General features: G+C 47.1%; 1 protein-coding gene across 2 annotated transcripts in view; it reads right to left on the bottom strand.

Moving 5' to 3' along the window:
* The window catches only part of SH3BP5 (SH3 domain binding protein 5), a 77,535-nt gene that overhangs the window by 40,568 nt on the left and 22,313 nt on the right, over window positions 1-14,654 (bottom strand). The window contains exons 1-2 of one of the 2 annotated variants that reach the window (XM_023207394.2): window positions 7,588-7,719; window positions 7,348-7,476 (exon numbers count right to left, since the gene is read on the bottom strand). Coding sequence is in view for 1 of the 2 variants with exons in the window: in XM_023207393.1 (XP_023063161.1) it covers window positions 7,348-7,476 (129 nt within the window). In the remaining variant the exon portion in view is untranslated. Of the gene's footprint in view, window positions 1-7,347; window positions 7,477-7,587; window positions 7,720-14,654 lie in introns of those variants that run through there. The other variant, XM_023207393.1, reaches the window with a different exon arrangement.

The following is a 14,654-nucleotide window of genomic DNA, read 5'->3' as shown; positions in this document are numbered from 1 at the left end:
TTTTTTTTCTGAGACAGGGTCTCACCCTTTCACCCAGACTGGAGTGCAGTGGTGCAATCACAGCTCCATGCAGCCTTGACTTCTCAGGCTCATGCAATCCTTCTGCCTCAGCCTCCTAAGTAGCTAGGACCACAAGCAAGCACCACCATGTCTGCCTTTTTTTTTTTTTTTTTTTAAAGAAATGGTGTCTCACATGTTGCCCAGGGTGCTATTGAACTCCTGGGCCCAAGCAATCCTCCCACCTCAATCTCCCAAAGTGCCAGGATTACAGGCATGAGCCACCACTCCTGGCCATGGAAGGTTTTCTACAAACAAAATCAGTGCCTAGAATTTCCCAATAAAGGACCACTATAATACTCTGTTCTTCTAGGATCAACATAATAGTTCAGAAGATTAATTGATACACTTGACCCATTTCATTTCATTCGAAACACGATTCTCCATCCATTCAAGGCCCATGCCACACTATCCCTTTGAGCATAGAGTGCTTTTGATCAGTCAAAAGGTAAGTCAGCTACTCCCTCCTCATCATTTTCGATCCTCCAGCACATTCTGTCCTCACAAATAACTCACTATGCATTCAACCTACCTGGGCTCACTCTTACACCTGGCACAATCTCTCTATCTTCCATAAACCCCTCCCAGCCAGGAGAGGCCTGTTTCCTCTTCTACCAATAGGTTCTTTGTGGTGGTGACCTTTTTTTTATTACGAGGCAGCAGATTCACCAGATACTCAACATTTGATAGAAAAATACATCTGGGATAATCTTACATTTGTTAGATCCAAATGCTTTACATGTACTAATTCAATCGCTGTAGTTAACTGCAAAAGTAGCTAGAATACTTTGCAGGTAGAGTTCATCTTTCCCAACTCTTGAATTTGGACTGGCCCCATGACTGACTTTAGCCCATAAGATGTTAATAAACATGAAACAAGCAGAGGCTTGAAAAGGGCTCACCCTTTTTGTTCCTGGAATTTCAACACTGTATGAAAATGACCAGGCTAGCCTGGTGGATGAGAGATACATGTGGCCCAGTCACCCCTGCTACCCTAGCTGACCACCAACCAACTGCTTGATAGATAAGGCCAAGATCAGCCAGCCCCCTGCTAAACCACCAACTGATTGTAAATGTGAGAGATCAGCTCTAAGCCCAAGATCAGAAAAACTGGCCAACAAAACCATAAGCTAAATAAATGTCTTAAGCCATTAAGTTTTAGGGTAGTTTGTTTCATAGCAAAAGCTAACTGATACACAACTTTTCTTTCTTTTTAAGAAACAGGGTCTCACTCTGTCCTCCAGGATGGAATGCAGTGGCACAATCATAGCTCACTGCACTCTGGAACTCCTGGGCTCAAGCAATTCTCCTGCCTCTGCCTCCTGAGTAGCCAGGAATACAGGCATGCACCACCATGCCTGGCTACTTTTTATAGAGATGGGGGTCTCACTACATTGCCTAGGCTGGCCTCGAACTCTTGGCTTTAAGCATTCCTCCCGCCTTGTCCTCCCAAAGTGCTGGGATTACAGGCCTGAGATCCCTCAACCAGCCAACTCCATTTTATGGATGAAAAAAAATTGAGGCACAGAGATTAGGTAACCTGCCAAAGGCCCCACAGCCTTTAAGAGGTGAGCCTACAAGTCACTCTACAAGTTTCAAATGTTTTTCCACTCCTTTAGAAAAGGACATCTCCTTTTCTAAAGGAGGTTATATGTAAGACATGGCCTTATATGGCTCTACAGACACAAAACAGGCAACTTTCAGCACTAAATAACCCCCACTATTTTGCATTTATGCTGCCCATCAAGTTTGCAAAGTGCTCTGCTCTCTTCTGACACATTCCAACCATTCAAAAATAAGAAGGGTTGCCCAATGTCCATGGATGAATGGATAAATAAGAGGTGGTATATACATTCAGTGAAGGGAAATTCTGACACATGCTATAACATGGATGAATGTTGAGGACATTCTGCTAAGTGAAATAAGCCAGTAACGAAATGACAAATACTGTATGATTCCTCAATACTTACATGAGGTACCTAGGATAGTGAAATTCATAGAACTAGAAAACAGAAGTGGTGGTTGCCTGAGCTCGGGAGAGGCGGGGAATGGAGAGTTAGTGTTGAATGGGTACAGAGTTTCCGTCTGGGAAGATGCAGGGGTTCTAGAGGTGGATGGTGGTGAGCGCTGCACAGCAAGTGAATATGCATTCACAATGTGAATGTCTTAATGCCATTCGTAAGAATGGTTAAAATGGGGGAGAGGCAAAAAAGAAAAAAGAGAATAGTAAAAATGGTATATTTTGTGTTGTATGTACCTTATCACAATTTTCTTAAAGAGGAGAAAATAAGGGTTGGGACTGACAGTGATAAAATGACAGGTCCAAAGCCACTGTTAGACCAGTCAGCACCCAGGGAGCCAGGTAAGCAAGATACACCCTGCTTTTCAGCGTCACTGAGTCACACGGGCTCTGCCCTCATCAGACTGCTCCCCCATCACATGCTGAAGGCCAGATGGGCTGGCAGATATGTCAAAGCAGATATGCCAAAGCTTAAAAACAAGCTTGGGCTCAAGGACAAAAACTCTCAAATCAAAGCCAGTGCCCTGCCCCCAACCTGGCATAGAAAACACACATCATGTTCTACCTCTGCTTGGCAGAATTTGGACTTGGTTTTCAAGATCACAGAACTGGATCTGACTCATTGGCTGGAAAATGAGCTCATATCAGGAAAAGTAAAATTGATGCAAATTTTTAATAAACCAGTACAATTTCTACCAGCCCAACAATTAGATTTTTTTTTTTTTTTAAGTCAGGGTCTTGCTCTGTCACCCAGGCTGGAATACAAGAGGCATCATGGCTCACTGCAGTCTTGAACTTCTGTGCTCAAGCAATCCCCTGCTTCAGCCTCCTGGGGGCTGGGACCACAGGCACATATCATTATATCCAGCTAATTTTATAATTTTTTTTTTATTTCATATAGAGACAAGAGCTCACTATGTTTCCCAGGCTGAAATTACAAATCTTTGTAAACTCTTCAAAGAAAATCAAGTGTAGGAGGTTTTTCCCTTTCAAGTACCCTCAATTGAGATGCTGAATAGATAGACATGGATATTCCAGACATATAAAACCACCACTACACTATCTTATTTTTCTCCAAATAGCATACGTACTTTTATTTCAAAATATTCACAAAGTTAAGAAAAAGTACAGTACAAATAACTTTTTGCATTCAACCATTTGAGTGAGGACCTGATGCTCCATCACCCCCCAAATACTTTTTGTAGTTGCTATTTCCTACAAATAGGGACTGTCTCTCACATAATAATAATGTAACCATCAAAAGTAGAAAACGCATTGATCCATGACTACCACGTAATTATCATGATTTCTTTTTTAAAAAATGGTATATAAATAGTAAGAGAAAGTACTGGGACTTATTTTCTTCTTTTTGTCTATTTTCTAAATTTTCTACAATAAATTCTACTTTTTTAATGAAGCCTAAACCCAAGCTCATGCTGGGATTCCGCTGTCAAACATGCTATCTCACTTAAATCCTAACGCCAACCTCATGAGATAGCCAGGGCTATTCCCTTGACTGCCAGCATTTCATGAACGAGGACGCAGGGACCCTGAGGATGCAGAGCCTCCTGAGTCAAAGTAGAAGGAACTGCTATCTGGAGGAGTCTCTCAGGCACCATTCCCTGCCGTACATAGCCAGAGAGGTTTGTAAATATAAAAAGGAAGGGGGTGGGGACAAGAACAGAGGAAGAAAACAGGAAGCCCCACTTGGCAGCAGCTGGAGGTGGACATCACCCCCCTCACCATCAGGAAGGTGAGAGGAACATTCGCACACAAACAAGCTCATCCATCTGGCCTGAGCAGCCCGTCCTCCAGAGATGAAATGTGACATTCATGCTCTGCCTCAGCCTTTGAACATCCTTCCAGTTCCTTCGCTATTGACCAACAAGGTCCCTTGGGGTTGAGGGGTAGGAGTTAGGTTAGGAATCTAACCTTTTCTACCCTGCTTCTTCCTGCCCACCTGCAAGAAGGAAGGAGATTACGGGGAGGGCTTGCAGGCATAAAGTCAGGCAGGACGCTCTCAACATTCATCTTCATCTTTGGCTCTGCCCATTAAGAGTGACTCACTCATCCCCAGGACCTGGGCATCATCTGATTCGACCAGATGACTCAGTGCCTTGCCCAAGGGACTCAGTAATTGTCCTATTGTCCTCATTGGCCAAGAGAAGGGATGAAGAGATGGAGACGAGTCACCATCCACTGCTTCCCAACAAACTAGGAGCCTCCCAGCCAGCTCCCTCCTACCTCTTTTGCCATCAAAGAAGATATGGGGTGCAGAAGAACAGGGAGTGGTGTGAAATCCGCTTCAGGATCTGTCACAGCCAGCTGGGGACCCACCTGCTAAATGGGATTTGAATGAACCCAACCCAGACAAGGCTGGATTTGCCAGTCCTGCCACTCTCCATCTGCTTACCTAGCTACCGGGTGGGAAAGAGGCTGTAAGTAAAGGAGCAACGGAGAGGAAAAGCTCATGACTTCAAGGGAGGGCAGGGGAGGAACCTCTGGTCTGTTGGCGGCTCCCCAACATCATTCACTAGTTTGTTCATTTATTGATTTATACAGTATTTGCGCACCTTCTGTATACTGGCATTGCAGACCTGGTAAGGAGCCAAACGAATGAAACTCTTTGCCCTTGTGGAGCTTCACTTACTGTAAACAAGTAAATGATAACAGGTCAGATGGGGAGAAGTCCCACAGGGAAAAAGGGAAGCAAGGCATGGGGGCTGGGGCTGGCAGGGATGGTGGGCTGGGAATTACCATTTTAAATGTTAGCCTGAGAAGGCCTCATGGATAAAGGGACATTTGAGCAGAAACCTGAAGGAGATGAGGAATCAGGCTATGAAAATACCAGGGTTAGGACACCACCAAACAGAGGAACAGGCAAGTCCAAAGACCTGAGGCGGGAGCACGTTTCACATCAGCACAGCCAAGGGAGCGACCTGAATCAGAGGACCAGCCTCGAGAAACCCCGACACAAAGCCCCCTAGAGCTATCTCTGCCCCCAAACCTGAACTCGGGGACCAGGCAAGGGAAACTTAAGGTAGAGAAGCCGCTTCCGCGACTCCAATGGGATGCTTTAACAGACCATCCTTCAATCATTCTGCAGCATGGGCACATGGCCTGCTTTTAATAGACACGCGTGGGCTAAATGGCATCACAGAAGCATAAATCCCCGTGTTAAAGACTTTCAGGAAAGGAGGTTTTCTGAATTCCTCGATATTTATCCAATGTTTAAATTAAATCCTTAGAAGCTTCTCCTCAAACCTAACCTGAACCCTCCATACTCCTGTTTCAGGTGAAGAATGAAACAACCTCGGCCGACAGTGGGTAGGACACATCCTCAACTTGGGGGGCATCTCCAAGATTGATGCAACATGGACACTTTGGAGGGGGAATACCTCAGGGTGCTGGAATCTGTGGGAATTGGAAAGTCCTTTTTGGAGAAGGGTTTCTTCTGCCGGGAACGCTGAAAGCCTGGGCAGGGCCCAGCTGGAAGTGGAGAAAGGGAGTGGCTGCTGCTCAAGGCTTGTACAGACCAACGAGCCATCAGAACTTTGACGTGTACAGTCCAGGGCACCAGGCCAGGGAAGGAAGAAGGGTTTCGGGCAGCCGCTCTGTCTAGGAATAAAGGCAACATATCTGGCAAGGTCCAGCCAGAAACTTCAGCTCAGGGTTCAGAGCACAAAACCCAAACACACAGATAGGATCTTGGTAGAACTCCCAAAGCAACAAGGGGCTCCCTTGAGAGAAATTTGAGAGATGCATGGAGATAGGGAAAAGAAGAGGAATGGTCAAGTCCTGGCCTCATTCTCTATGGGTCTATCTTAATATATTCCTAGATTTCTGGGACTTAATTTCCAAAGGGTCCATCCTACTGATATCTCCCCTACAGTACACAACATGCTGTGCACATACACAGCAGGTGCTCAGAAACTTCGCGTTGTTGTTGCTAATTTTTTCTTTTTTTTTTTTTTTTTTTCTGAGACATACTTGTGCTCTGTCACCCAGGCTGGAGTGCAGTGGCACAATCTCAGCTCACTGCAACCTCCACCTCCTAGGTTCAAGCGATTCTTATGCCTCTGCCTCCCGAGTAGCTGGGATTACAGGCGCCCCCCACCACACCCAGCTAATTGTTGTATGTTTAGAAGAGTGGGGTTTCAACATGTTGGCCAGGCTGATCCCGAACTCCTGACCTCAAGTGATCTGCCCACCAAGTGATCAGCTTCCCGGAGTGCTGGGATTACGGGTGTGAGCCACCATGCCCAGCCTCACTAAACATCCTCTTACAAGTGGACACTTTTGAAGGCAGCATCTTCTATCGTGTCATAAACACACCACAGGGACAGCACTGGGTCATTCGCTAGTGAACTACAATTTGGACGAACTGCTTAGATCTTCTTGGGAAATCTGAACTCTCATCTCAAGAGGCATCACAGGGTTGGTGATTCACATTAGCTCTCTAATTGGGAAGCCCAAGCGGGCTGAGGAAGGTGAATACAGCCCCCAGCCTAGGGCCTGCCACACAGCAGGTACCAGTAACTGTTGGGGGCTCTTTACCTTCCCCGTTCACAGGGCGTGGCTATCAGAGGCTGCAGGTGACACAAGTGGCACATCATGTCACACAGCAGCCAAAGGAAGACCAACTCCTAAACCAGAACCCATTTCCACGCAGCCCCCAGCAATCGCCTGATCACAGCTCCCCTCCGCCACCCCCCTTCCAGTCTGTTTCACCACTTCTTATTTGGGTTCTCAGGACAAAGAACCAAAGTTTCAGCAGGACAATGGCCACGGAATTCAGAATCCGCTAAGGAGTGTATAAAAACTCACCTACCAAATCTTAAAAAGGGAAAAAAAAAAAAAAAAAAAAGAGAGAGAGAGAAAGAAAGAACCAATGTTTCAAGAGAAGCAGAAGGCTAAACACTCCCAAGAGTGAGGCGAACGTGAGGGAGGAAGCGCGTCTTCCTACTGAGGCCTGACAGGTTGTCATTAGGAGCGGAGGAGGAACACGTCCTGGACACGTCCCCGTAAGCACACCCAGCCCCAACTCAGGGAGCCCGCACTTGCAGGGTCATCCAAATGCCAGCACTCACACCCTATTAATAGTGTCGAGCACTGAAATGAAGCAGATTGCGGTGGGGTGGGTCACTGCAGATAAGACATACAGGACTCAAGCTTCTGGCCTTCAGCAGGAGATACAGAGTCAAAGTCACCCTCAAAACTGAGGGGTAGGGAGGCTTGAGGTAGTGGAGACATCTATGGGGCTATCTTACCTGCCTCGCCACCCTCCGTGCCTCCCAGTAGGGCTTGGAGTCTTCCACAGCTTTGCCAATTTTCTTCACCAGTTCGTCCAGTTTCACCGTTGCTTCAACCAGAACAGAGCGGAACTTCTGACGAGCATCCTGCAGCCAGGGGAAACCGAGGAAACACAGTTCAGGCTTAAGAAGGGATCTGCAAACACCTACTGGACCTAGACAAAAACACCAACAAAGGACTTTACCCAACATACAGACCTCTAAAGTAGCACCTTTGTAAGACAGTGTCTACAGCAGCACCGCCCAAAAGAGCTTCCTGCCACGGCGGAAACGTCCTGTGCTCTGCACTGTGCAGTGCGGCGGCCACCAGCCACGTGTGGCTACCGAGAACTTGGAACTGGCTGGTGTGACTGAGGAAAGGAGTTTTTAGTTTATTTAATTTTAATCAGGCCGGGCGTGTTAGCTCAAGCCTGTAATCCCAGCACTTTGGGAGGCCTAGGCAGGCGGATCACTTGAGGTCAGGAGTTGGATACCAGCCTGGCCAACATGGCAAAACCCCATCTCTACTAAAAATACAAAAATTAGCCAGGCGTGGTGTCAGGCACCTGCAGTCCCAACCACTCAGGAGGCTGGGGCACAAGAATCTCTTGAACCCAGGAGACAGAGCTTGTGGTGAGCCGAGATCACGCCCCTGTACTGCAGCCTGGATGACACAGCACGACTCTGTCTCAAAAGAAAAAAAGTTTAGTGAGCAACAACGCAAAGTTTCTGAGCACCTACTGTGCATGTGCACAGCATGTTGTGCACTGTGGGGAGATATCGGTAGGATGGACCCTTTGGAAATTAAGCCTGTCTCTGCTAAAAATACAAAAATTAGTCGGGCACGGAGGGGGGCACCTGTAATCTCAGCTACTCAGGAGGCTGAGGCAGGACAATCATTTGAATCAGGAAGCAGAGCTTGCAGTGAGTCGAGATCGTGCCACTGTACTCCAGCCTGGGTGACAGAGTGAGACACTGTCTCAAAAAAATAATAATAATTCATTCATTATATTTAAAAGTTTTAAATTAACATGGCTAGCAACTACTATATTGGATAGCATGGTATAGATTAAAAAGCTTTGTCCAGGACCTCTGGACAGCATGTTGTCAAAGCTCAGGATTTTAATCAGAGACATGGATTCAACGCTGACTAAACATCTTTCTGGGGAAGAATGTCTAGCCACCTCTGGCAGCTTCAGTCCAAATGATGCTGTCAGTGTTAAACACTGAGTGCAAATTTATTTATTTACCACATGCCAGACCTAGTCCTCGGCCTTAGGCGTGGCCCTGTCTCCAGGGCACTTACAGCCTGGTGGGTGAGGTAGGTATTACAGTCCATTCCAGAAAAGTCAGTGACAAGGTAGGAATGGTCCAGGCGCCATGGAACTCAGCAGGGAAGAATGGCACCAGACCATGTATCAGAGGGAGAGTCAGGGAAACTTCCAGAGGAGTACTATCTAAACAAAAGTCCAAAGCATGAATAGGAATTTGGGGGAGGGAAGGAAAATACTGAGTCCCAAGCAGGCAGCAGAGCCTGTGTCCAGATAAGAGGGGAATGGGAACAGCATGGTGTTTGCAAGAAACCGAAGGAGGCCGGAGGTCTGGAACGTGGAGAATGGCAAGAGATAAGGGGTGGCCATCCATCCTGGCAACAGCAACTAGTAACTTGGACCTTGACAGGAGTTAGGAAGGCAAAGGAGGACTGTGTCAGGCTTAATCATGTTGTAAAAGTCAAGAAACCAGATCCAAGAGGTATGAGAGAAAAAAAAAAAAGTTAAATAAGTTAGTCCCAGGTCTAGGAAGACCTATTAGGAGGGATCAGGTCAGTGACTCAAACCCCACATCCCCTCTACCTCTCCCTCAGGCATCTGCCTGACAAAGCCACACCTAGGGGAGGGAGGGACACATGCATAAGTTTAAAAAAAAAAAGGGAAACGGAGGCCAGGCACGGTGGATCATGCCTGTAATCCCAGCACTATGGGAGGCCAAGGCGGCTGGATCACCTGAGGTCAAGAGTTCAAGACCAGCCTGACCAACACGGAGAAACCCCGTCTCTACTAAAAATACAAAATTAGCTGGGCGTGGTGGCACATGCCTGTAATCCTCAGCCTCAGGAGGCTGAGGCAAGAGAATCGCTTAAACCTGGGAGGCAGAGGTTGCAATGAGCCGAGATCGTTCCATTGCACTCCATCCTGGACAACAAGAGCTAAGCTCTCTCTCAAAAAAAAAAAAAAAAAAAAAAAAAGGAAAATGGCCAGGTACAGTGGTTCACACCTGTCTTCGCAACACTTTGGGAGGCCCAGGTGGGAGGATCACTTGAGTCCAGGATCGAGACCAGGCTGGAGGATATAGTAAGACCCTGTCTCTATAAAAAACAAAACTGGCGGCCAGGCGCGGTGGCTCATGCCTGTAATCCCAGCACTTTGGGAGGCCGACGTGGGCAGTTCACGAGGTCAGGAGATCGAGACCATCCTGGCTAACAAAGTGAAACCCCGTCTCTATTAAAAATACAAAACAATTAGCCAGGCATGGTGGCAGATGCCTGTCGTTCCAGCTCCTTGGGAGGCTGAAGCAGGAGAATGGCATGAACCCAGGAGGCAGAGCTTGCAGTGAGCCAAGATGGCGCCACTGCACTCCAGCCTGGGCAACAGAGTGAGACTCCATCTCAAAAAAAAAAAAAAAAAACCTAGCTGGGCATGCTGGCCTGTGCCTACAGCCAGGGCGGGAAGATCACTTAAGCCCAGAAGGTTGAGGCCACAGTGAGCCGAAATCACAGTGAGCCGTCTCAAAACAAAAAGAAAAGAAAAGGGGAAGTGGATACTCCAAAGGAACAACACATGATCACAAGCTGTGGGGCTGGAGACTCAACACCCACCTGCTGGTAAAACACGTGTTCTATTGGCTAGAGGGGCCTGCCTCACAAGTAACTATCGGAAAAATGTTATTTTATTTTTTTTGAGACAGAGTCTCACTCTGTCACCCAGGCTGGAATGCAGTGGCGTGATCTCGGCTCACTGTAATCTCTGCCTCCCGGGTACAAGCAATTCTTGTGCCTCAGCCTCCCAAGTAGCTAGAACTACAGGCGTGTGCCACCACGCCCAGCTAATTTTTTTTTTCCATATTTTTAGTAGAGATGAGGTGTCACATGTTGTCCAGGCTGGTCTCAAACTCCTGGCCTCAAGTAATCTACCTGCCTAGGCCTCCCAAGGTGCTGGGATTACAGGCGTGAGCCACTGCACCTAGCCAAAATTTTATTTCTAAACATGCAATTGCAGGGGTCTCATGGGGGTAGAGGAGGCTCTGATCAGTCCTAATGCATCCCGTCATCCCAAGCTATGGGCTTGCTAGATGGGTTTGAAAATGCCACCGGCATTCCAAAATATGAGGGTAAAAGCTCTACCTCCCATGGGAGCGCCTCAGCTCCCGAGGCTGGATCCCACATCCAACACAGGCTTTGCCCCCTTTCCCCTGGTTCTGTGCCATCATCATCATCCTGATTTCCTCTGCCTTCTCCCTTATCAGACCAGGCTTAAGTTCATCCGCTGCAGCTTCTACAGGCAGAAAACAAGACTAGACTTGTTCTCCGGGGGAAGTGCCCAGGGAATAGAGAAGCCCCACAGAGCTTCTGCAGGACTTGGTTTCCAGCAAGTGGGAAGCAGTATGCTGTCAAAACCCAGGATTTTAATCAGAAACAGAGATTCGATGCTGACTAAAGTTCCTTCTGCAAGGCCCCAAAAGCAGGGCCTTCTCTATGAACCATTTGTATTACTTATGAAATTGTTACTTTCCATCCCATAGGGAGGGCTCTTAGAAGGAATCAAGGAGAATACAAATGTAAAACATTTAACAATTTCTGGGCACACAGTCAGTGCTCAATAAGTGTATACAATTTTTCTTCCTGGTATAAAAAGAGACCCCGAGACCCTATTAAAAACTACCCAGGGAGTTTCCCGGAAACAAGGGCATGGCGGACATAATAACCTGTTACACTGTGCAGGCAGCCACTTTGCAAGATGCACTCGCATGCATGACGGCATCCTCACGGTCACCTCCCTGGTGGTGGGCAGTGCCAGTGCTATCCACATTCACACCACTAAGAAAACTGAGGGCCAGATTGGTCAGCGTGTGGCCTGCGGCAGGTCACATCATCCCCCACGCCTACTGTGTTAAATGAGAACTGGGCCCCAAAGCAGTGGCCTATGGGCCAATAAGCTTAGTGCATTTGGCTGGTATGCTGTGCAGTAAATGTCAGGGAAAATTCACATTAAAAAAAAAAAAAAAAAGTGAATTCTCAAATTTTTAGTTTAAAGAAAGAAAACTAGCTAGGAGTAAAGCAGAAGGTGCCCTCTTAGGCAGGGGTTACCCTCCTCTCCAGTCCCTATCACTCTGGTGCCTGAATCACTCATTCAGGTTCCCTGCCCAGTGGCTAAAGACATCTGATCTGCCAGGAGCTCTTTAGGGCACTGGTGAATACAACCCACCAACACTGCCTTTGTGGAGAAAGAAGGATGGATACAGGGCACAGACTGACTGACTGCTAGGTGGCAGGCACTACTGTCAGTGCTTTAACCCCACCAATTTGTGCAATCGCTAACAATCCTAACAGGTAGGTGCCATTGTTGTTATTCACATTTTACAAACAAGGTAATAGAGGCAAGGAGAAGAAAGGTGACTTGCCCAAGGTCACAGAGCTGGGAAATGGCAGAGCAACAATTAAACTCAAGCAGTGCTAAGACTACTTACACACATTGAGCAACAGACACATGGCTGAGGCCACCCAACCCAAGTCAGACGTGAAGAAAGGGGATTCCACCAGACAGAGAAGGGGGTCATTCGACCCTCCAGCATGGACAGGCTGGCCTGGTAGGGGCTGGAGCCAGGAAGCCTCCTGGGCCATATAAAGGCATCTGAACTTCATCCCATGAGCAATGGGAGACCATGGCACGGGGTCGGGGGGAAGGGGAGATTATTTCATGTTTCTTTCTTTGCAGAAGATTTTCTGGTGCTAGTTCATCACTGAAATCCTGTCTCTCTCTGCTATTCTCTATTTGCCATTTCTCTTCCTTTGGCCATCAATCATGTCTCAAAATTGAACCTTTTAACCTGGTTCTGTGTGGTGGGTTTTCTTCCCATAGGGTTACTTAAGTCTCAAGTATTTCCAATGCACCCTTTGTCAGAAATAAGTAAAGAATACATTCTATCACAAAAAGGAAACATAATCATAGTTTACTAGATGGCTCAACTGTGAATAGCACTTACCTAGCTGCAATAAGGTAATCAAATACTGACCACAGTGGATTCTGTTGAGAGGACAGGAGATGGGAAAGGTACGAGACAGAGGGTGAAAAGAGACAAAACCTCATCTTCCACAGCAGGATGTCAACAGATAGTCACCCAAACGAAAAAGATCAAGAAGTAGTCACACAGTACATACTACTTGGTCATAGAAGTAAATACCTCCATCAGCTAAAATATATTAAACTAATACAGTTAACTGTCTAGGGAAGGAAAAACAGGGGTAGGGTGGGCAAATGGGATAGTATAGGGCTTTTTGCTTGCTTTATTCTGTGTTTTTGTTTTTTGGGGGTTTTTTGGGTTTTCATTTTCACTTGATCTTAGCCGAAAGACCGAGAAGCGATGGGGTTTTTGTTTTCTTAAGAGACAGAGTCCTGCTATGAGGCCCAGGCTATTCACAGGCATGATCATATCACACTGTGGCTTCAAACTCCTGGGCTCAAGGGATCCTCCTGCCCCTCCCAAGTAGTTAGAACTACAAGTGTAGAACACCCTGCCTGGTTTTTTGTTTTCAACTGTAAAATACCACAGATTTTTCTAAGCAGGGGCATGACCTGATCAAATTTAGGTTTTACAAAATTGTCACCTGGGTGCAGAGTATGTTAAAAGACCCCTCGGGGGATTCTGATGGGCAGGTTCAGGGCCCGCCAGTCTGACCGATGCCCTTTTCGTGACTATCTGTGTTAAGTGTGTGACCATCAAAGGGTATTAAATCCAGAAGACTCGATTTGACATCAGCGTTTCCTTCTATAAATGAGGTTGTGCTGCCAGGAATGATGCATGACTGGCTGACCTCCAACCACCAACAAGCCTATTCATCAAAGACGCATTGAAAGTAAACACAAAGCCAGTCCCCGCCCCCGCCCCCCATCCCCGTAAGAAAAAGCCCACCCAGCTGTTACCATTCCACTGAGGGTCACAGCTACTCGGGTAACAGTTCCCAAAAGTACTGAGGTATGAGACGCCACAAACCAAAATCTTTCCTATCCCCAGCATTACAGCCCTAATATTCCTTGGTCCTCACTCCCACCTCTCAGTCCCTAGTGATGTGACAGGGCCTGGCCACAGTCATACTCCTAGCCACAGTGATTGTTCTATGAGCAGGGGCGATAGACGTGACCCATCACAACCAATGAGACTTCATTTTGGGACCTTTCTGAAACTGTCAGAGGAACTTTCTTCCACTGAGATGTTTAAGAGGATGGAATGAAAGCCTACAGCAGACAGCAGCCGTCTTGGCACCATGAGGGGAGAGCCTGACAGAGAAGAAAGAAGGGAAGGAGACCCCTAGGAGGTCCCAGTGGCACTTTGAGCCTCTGGACCCAGCAACGCCTTACAATCTACACCTATACTCCTCTTCCCTGAGCCAAGACAGGCCCCCTTCCACTATCATTCTATTTTGTTCAAGCTAGCTAAAATTGTATTGCTGTCACTCGTAGTTGAATTAAGCTTTAAACATGCGATTGAAAGATACACTTTATGGAAGCCATATTAGCATAGGAAAGCAAGGGCCAACCAACCCACATTCTTTTTTTTTTTTTTTTTTTTGAGATGGAGTCTCGCTCTGTCGCCCAGACTGGAGTGCAGTGGCCGCCTCCAGGGTTTACGCCATTCTCCTGCCTCAGCCTCCCGAGTAGCTGGGACTACAGGCGCCCGCCACCTCACCCGGCTAGTTTTTTGTATTTTTTAATAGAGACGGGGTTTCACCATGTTAGCCAGGATAGTCTCGATCTCCTGACCTCGTGATCCGCATGTCTTGGCCTCCCAAAGTGCTGGGATTACAGGCTTGAGCCACCGCGCCCGGCCCCAACCCACGTTCTGTAGCATGGCAAAGCACTGTAATTAAATACAGTTCGCTGGAGGGCTTCTGCCCCTGACAGTAAAGCCATGTGTATAAGGAGCAGAGTCTGTGGAATTTAGTTCAACCTAGCTTTTATAAAGCATTTCTTTAGATACATCTTAAAGCTACCTTGCCACAATTGAACTTGGGC

Source organism: Piliocolobus tephrosceles, chromosome 2, assembly GCF_002776525.5.
Source record: "Piliocolobus tephrosceles isolate RC106 chromosome 2, ASM277652v3, whole genome shotgun sequence".
NCBI classification, from domain to species: domain Eukaryota; kingdom Metazoa; phylum Chordata; class Mammalia; order Primates; family Cercopithecidae; genus Piliocolobus; species Piliocolobus tephrosceles.
This window is presented reverse-complemented; position numbering and strand designations above follow the sequence as displayed.